The following is a 7264-nucleotide window of genomic DNA, read 5'->3' on the forward strand; positions in this document are numbered from 1 at the left end:
AAAACTTCTAGACACATTCTCCTATGCAAGGTTCATAAATCAAGGGTTTGACTTATTAAAAAGAAAATCAGTGAATCAATGGCTCCAAGGCATCTCATATGGATCAATATATCTCACATCACCTCCATGACAAGTACCAAGTCTTATCTCAAAGAATTGGTCACTCAATTGCTCAGAAAGTCAACAGTCGACTAGGTTAACCTAAAAGTCAACTGTCGTCAAAGTAAAGTCAAAACTCCTGATTTTTTGTCAAGATCCTCATATTGAAGTATCATTCACCATTTGATCAATAATTGATCATGGTTCATCAAGGAAAGATCAGAAATCAACAAATCCAAAAATTTCTGAATTAGGGTTTTGTACAGGAAAAGTCAACTAAACTTTGACCAGTCATAACTCTCACATGGAACATCATAAATTTTCCATCCAAAGCTCATTTTGAAGGAAATTTGATTCTCTACAAAATTATGACTCACATGTCAAGTCTAAAAATGCTTCATTTGAGAGATATGGACTAAAACATTATAGGTCCTCTTCAAAAGTCAACAAAAAGTCACTTTTTTCAAAGGGACACACAAGGAGCATGGAAAATTATTTTGATATGAGACCAAAAACATTGGTTAGAGGACTCTCCAAGGTTTCTAGAAAGCCCTAGAACACATCCATACCTCAAAAATCGAGGGAGATACGCCTTGTCAAAGTTGGCTAATTTTGAAGACAAAATGTGAAGCAAAAGGCCTCAAAATAGATTTCTTTGCAAAGAGGCCCAATATTTTTTGATCCAATCTTGTTCCACAAGTCACCAATGAGGTCCACACCCAATGCCACGAATTATTGATGCTCACTTGATTTTATATGAATTTTTATCCATTAAAAAATCAATTTAATCAAATATTTTTGAAAGAAAATAGAAAAAATGGGATTTGTTTTGTTTCTAATCAATATCAATCACCATTTAAGACATATATTTGATCAAAATTCGTGCAAAATTAAATTGGAAAGAAAGGAATAAAATTGGACCAAAATTAGGAAGTTTTAAGTTTGATTTTCAATCAAGATCCAATCTTTTGATTCAAGGGAATCTGATTCAGATTATGACCTAAAATCCTTCTGCTATATAAGCATAAAGAATCCTAATGAAGGAAAAAAAAATTGGCAGTCCAAAGTAACCTTCGAGCTCTCAAAAACTCAACAAAAACTCAAATTCGGTTCTTGATTTAAGGGAGGTTTCCAAGAGATTTAAGGATTCCAACAGGTTCTCAGAGCATCATTGGTTGATTCCCAGTCATAAACGAAGTCTCAAACACCAAGAACGCGCGCTCATAGGCCACGCTACTTATCACAAATGCAGCGTTGGTTGGATGGTAAGGCGCTTGAGAGTAACCCAAAGGTCCAGGGTTCGATCCCTGGCCTTTGTTGTATTTTTTTTTCTTCTTTCTTTCAACAAGTTGCAAACGCAGATTCTGTGTACCAGAATTGGGGACATTATCATGGGCGCTCAGAATTACAACCATTGGATGGCCATCATCATAGATCTCACGCATATGACTGGAGGGTGCATACCATGGATCACACGCCTGCCCACACGGGATTACCAGCTGAGTTACTCTAATTTTTATTTATTTATTAAACACTTTTACTTTATTTTCCTTTCTTCTTTATTACAATTATTATTATTATTATTTATATTTCTTTTTTTTTAGAAAATTAGTTTGTATATATATAATAATTTTATACTTATTTATTTTTATCGAAAACTCGATTTTCTTTCGTAATAATTGTTTATATATTTAAAATTCAATTTTATTTTCATACATACTTTAATCCATTGGTAATTAGGATTTACATCCGATAATTATTTAATAATTATTTTAATCGAACTTACGACTTTCTTAATCTTAAATGTTTATTTAAATTATTCTTTTTCATACTTTATAGCTTTTAACCCTGATTTGTCCCGGTAAACCCGGGTTGTAGATCAGTTAATGCACTAAGCTTTCTCTTCTTCATGCCTAATTATCAGGGTTAATCAGAGATCCTCCGACTACGCGCTATACTAATCAAAAAGCTAAGTTTCAATCTTTATTTTATTTATTTATTTAAATATTATTTTACTTTTAACTTATGCTTTATAGATTAAATTAGGATTTATTCTTAAATGCCAATGAATTGTCCATACACTCACTTCCTATTATCTTCCTGCTAATTCCCAGATGTTCAGGGTCAATGCTTCAGGAAACCCCCGACCATCAACCTTCATCAATCGAAGCTAAGTGTCTTTACCCTTTTCTTGTATTTTTACTTTTATTGATTAGGATTAGCTTCGTTCGCCTCCGAACCGATAATGCACTCACCCTATTTTTGTTTTCTGTTTTTCCACTTTTTCAGGGTTTGTCAATTGCCAAAGCGTCGAATATCGGTAACCCTAAACCCTAAACTCTATCTCAATTATTACTTATGTTAAACCTTTTATTTTTATATCCCGCTGGTTTCAATTCCCCTCTCCTCCGCTGGTTACAATTTCCCTTCCCATTTATTACTGTTTATATTATACTGCGTGGTTAGTAATCCTAGGGAGTGCAACCTTTGAATTGAACATAGAATCACTAATTTTACAAGATAATATATTCGAATATGATCACGTGATTGATGCACCCACGCACACTTTTGGGTAACCCCTCTGTTGCCTTGTTGCCTGTTGCCTTGTTGCCTTGTATTTTGTGCAGAATAGCCAGTCCCTCGAATACGAGGATACCTCAGCCATGTTGCCTCGATTAAAGGTCATGGTCCCTAATGATGCTGCCTTCGATACACTAACATGACCTCGACCCTCGGAAGTTGCCTACGGAAAAGGCTGAGGTATCTTCTGGTTGCCTACGAAAGGCTATTCTGATCCTTCCCCTTAGACTACCTGCCTCTCTATGGCATGGGTCAGTCTTAGGGCGAACGATAACTCGATGACCCTTCAACCTCCAAACGAAAGGCTTCCTGCCCTCTATGGCATGGATAGACCCTTTCACCCTGAAAGGCTAAAAGAATTCTTTTTTTTCAAATTATAAGGTAATTGCCCCTGATTGCCTTGCTCTGGCTAAAATGTCTTTTATCAACTTCTTCTTAAACAAACACTCTCAAGGCTACGCTCATTTACGAGCTAAAGTCCTTGTTTCTTCATCTTCTATACATTTCTAAACTTTTGGTTTCAAAACTAAAGAGCAAAGCAATTAAGAGCCCATGGAAAACCATGGATGCAAAGGGTGCCTTACACCTTCCCTTTGCATAATTACCCCCCGAAACCTATTTTATTTAAAAGGTTTTTCCTGTTCTTTTAGCCTTTCTAACTTGTTTGGATAAAATAAAAGTCGGTGGCGACTCTTGCTTACCGCAACATTTCGATAAAGTCAGTTCACCGTATTACAATCACATTTGCAGATATTAACTTTTATATTCAATTGAAAGTCTGAGACTCCATATGTAAATATTCCTTTAATATTCAGTGAAGGTTTAAAACCCCATACGCATGTACTAATTTTTATCATATGTGTTCATTTACCTTATATGTTATAGATTATATTTATCTCCAACACTTATAACGGTCATGTGTATATATATATATATATATATATATATATATATATATATATATATATATATATATATATATATATATATATATATATATATATATATATATATATATATTTCAACACACTTAATTTTTTTTTAATATTCTTTTAATCAACCTTTTTCTTTTTCTTTTTCCTTTTCCCCAACGGTAATATAACAATCATTTTTACCTCTATAAATACTTCAACTTCTTTCATAATTTTCACATCATTCTCAAAACATCTACCTACATTTTTTTTTCAAATGGCTGATTTTCTTATTTTGCTCATCACTATCATTGTAATCATTTTTTTAATTTTCAGTTTTATTATGCATGAAGAATTAGGTAATAATTTTGTAGCTTTAATAATAATTCTCGTCTTACCATTACTTATCATAGCTTGGTTTGTTAGTAGAGGTTTTAAATAATATGTAATCATGAATTTTGTGATTGAATAAATTGATATTTCTTTTAGTTTTTAAATATTGATTATGTTCATCTGAATTATAGATATAATCATGTCCAATAAGCATCAATTCAAAATTTTAAGCATAACTGGGGAGAACTCCATAACCTGGAACAACAATTTAATAGAGTACCTTTCATGTGAGGGACTTAACAAAATCCTTGAAGGAGACAATTCTGGAAAAACAACAGATGACCCAGAAGAAATGGAAAAGAAAAAGTCAAAAGTGAACAGAATAATAAAGCACCATCTTGACGATGGATTGCAAACAGAATACTTAAATGCTAAAGATCCCAAGATTTTATGGGACAAAATTAAAGCAAGATTTGGACATCAGAAGAAAGTCTTGTTACCCTCATTAATGGATCAGTGGAACAAGTTACGGTTCCAAGATTACAAAACTGTCATTGCATATAATTCTGCTATGCACCAGATTATAACAAAGCTAGAATTTTGTGGCAAAACTATAACTGAAAAGGAAAAGTTGGAAAAAACATTTTCAACCTTCCATGCATCCCAGGTATTATTACAACAACAATATAGAATGAGGGAATACACTGAGTATTCTGATTTAGTTGCAGCCCTTCTGGTGGCAGAACAAAATAACGAGCTCCTTATAAAAAACCACCAGGCACGACCCACAGGAACAATGCCATATCCGGAAATTAATGCCACGACTTTTAATCGTGGGCGTGGTGGCTTTAATCGTCTTAAGAGATGTGGTGGTCATGTTCGTTCTGATGGTAATAATGGTCATGCTCGTTTTGATGGTCAAAATCAATGAGGATATCATGGTCGAAACTATTTTCGTGGTAGAGGACGTGGACGAGGTCATATGAATAATTATAGATCCCCAAGTATGACCAAAATAATTGGAATCACAAAGGAAAGGGTAAGTATATCCAAGAAGGTCCCTGTCATACCCCAAATTTTGACTCTAAGATCCTATATCATTCATATCCCAATCATTAATCAAGAGCTTCACTTGGAAGTTTTGTTTGTGGTGTTGCACTCACCTCATCAATAAGAGGGACCATCAAGCACCAATGATTGTTTATCTTGTATGCATATTATACTAACCCAAATACTAAAAATATTGCTTTGTTTCTTTGTAGGCTTTTGTTTTGTAGGTACCCAGCCAAGACATGCAATAAACAAGGCATTCTTCACATTTTGGACTGATGAAATCGATTTCCCCACTGGGTAAATCGATTTCCCTGCAGCAATATTCAACAAAATCACATTCTGGACAGCATGAAATCGATTTCCCTCCTAGGTAAATCGATTTCCCTAGTGTATTTTGCGCCAAATTCTCTTCTGGAACAGTATGAAATCGATTTCACTCCTGGGCAAATCGATTTCCTTAAGGCAAAATTCAAAAAAATATAAGGAGGGAAGCTTGACATCATTTTGGCACCTTTTTCTTTGATCATTTTTGTCATTTTATCAATTTTCCACCTCATCAAAATTAACCCCTTCATTAAACCCACTTAAACCTCATTTTACCATTCTTACCATTTAAATGCCACTTTAATTACCAATTAAACACAAGTTAATTACCAAACACAAAAAGACCAAACTACCACTACTCTTGCTCCAATTCTATAAATAGAGACTTCTACTCTCTCATTTCACAAGCTTTGAGAGCCAAAAAACCCCTTGCAATTTCTCTTCTCATCCCTACCAAATTCACCAAAGCTCTTTGTTCTTTCATAAAGTTTGTGAGTCACACCTTGAACCTCACAAACTTTGAGCTAAGCCACCTTTCATTTCACTCTTTTTTTCTTCAATTGTTGAGAGATCAAGATTTGTGTTAGTGATTATTGAAGTGGATCTAAGTTTTGTTCAAGAATTGGTAATTTTCATCATCCTTTTTCATCTACCATAATGTGGTTCTTTTGTGCTTGTATGTGATGCATCTTTGATGCTATATTGATGATATTTGCTGGTTTTGCGATGGAAAATTCGTGCTCCAATTGATATGTGATCATAAGGTGTTTGTATATTTGTTCAAATCAAGTTTCATGTCTTTAAATGATGTTTTTGCTGAAATTTACACTGATGAAATCGATTTCCTTAAGGCTGAAATCGATTTCATGCTGTACGTAACTTGTTTTTTTGAAAACTGCACTATGGAAATCGATTTCCCCCTGCATGAAATCGATTTCCTGCTGGCAGAATGTGGTTTTTTGCCTTTTTTATGCTTGTTTTGGTTTCCTTCTTCCTCCACTTCATTAATATCATTGGATCTAGGATGTTGATAGGTTTGAAATGACCAAATCCATAATATTAGATGAATGATATTAATGATAGTGTGAGTTGATTATCTTTTATGTTTTTTATCTTCTTCTTCTCTTTTTTTTCTTTTGATCGATGAAAGTCTTAATACTTTGAGAATTCTTATGGATTCTTAGTAAAGACTAGATCGTTACCTATTTTCTTTTCGTGCGGTATTGCTTTCGGAGAATGATCTACATATCATTTCTCTCGCATGCATTAGCACATAAAGTTTTGACCGGCCTCGTTGTAGGGTGATTTCTACATAAATCACTTGGCGATCTGCTTAACATAGCGCAATATTTCGTGTCCCGATTAAAAAAGATCAAATATGGAAGAGAATTGTATGCGGTTGATTTAAGACTTATGGAAATTTATCGTGTAGTCGCTATGATTCTATCAAGCTTCTGATAAGTTTCCATCAAATTTAAATCCGAGAACATCCTTCACTCACCATCGATCTTTCTTACTAACTTTGATAACATACTTGACAAGTTTCAAGATGGTTATCTTTAACATCTAACAACTAACTTTAATTTCCGCACTTTATTATACCGCTCTTTATATTTCTCACTTTATCGCTTTATTTTATCATTTCATCATATTTACATTCCGCTATTTTTCCTTTGTCCATTTGGACATTTATATTCCGCTATTTTCTCTTTGTCCATTTGGACATATGTTTATGTTTCCGCCATTTTCTCTTTGTCCACTTGGACCATACTTTACTTTTATGCTAAAACACTAATAAACAACAAAAATCTAAAAAACACTTAAGGCTCTCTTTTGGACTATTGGTTACTATCCCTAGCATTTTGGAGATTCGGACTTATGGACTTAGTGCCTCTGGACCCTTATTCTGTTGTTACTCTGCTGTTATTCTGTCTGTCTGGCATTGGATTGTTGTCTGTTTGTAT

At 33.9% G+C, this 7264-nt stretch overlaps 1 protein-coding gene across 1 annotated transcript; it reads left to right on the top strand.

The window, feature by feature from the left end:
* The first annotated feature begins 4122 nt into the window (after positions 1 to 4122).
* Positions 4123 to 4854, top strand: LOC131632053 (uncharacterized). The gene has a single exon (XM_058902819.1). It carries the CDS (start codon positions 4123 to 4125, stop codon positions 4852 to 4854), a length of 732 nt encoding a protein of 243 aa, XP_058758802.1.
* The last annotated feature ends 2410 nt before the right edge of the window (positions 4855 to 7264 follow it).

The sequence above is a fragment of the Vicia villosa genome, unplaced genomic scaffold (assembly GCF_029867415.1).
Source record: "Vicia villosa cultivar HV-30 ecotype Madison, WI unplaced genomic scaffold, Vvil1.0 ctg.000896F_1_1, whole genome shotgun sequence".
In the NCBI taxonomy this organism is placed as follows: domain Eukaryota; kingdom Viridiplantae; phylum Streptophyta; class Magnoliopsida; order Fabales; family Fabaceae; genus Vicia; species Vicia villosa.

What these genes read in the sequence shown, in the direction of transcription:
- LOC131632053 (XM_058902819.1), top strand. Translation starts at nt 4,123, where the DNA reads ATGTCCAATAAGCATCAATTCAAAATTTTAAGCATAACTGGGGAGAAC.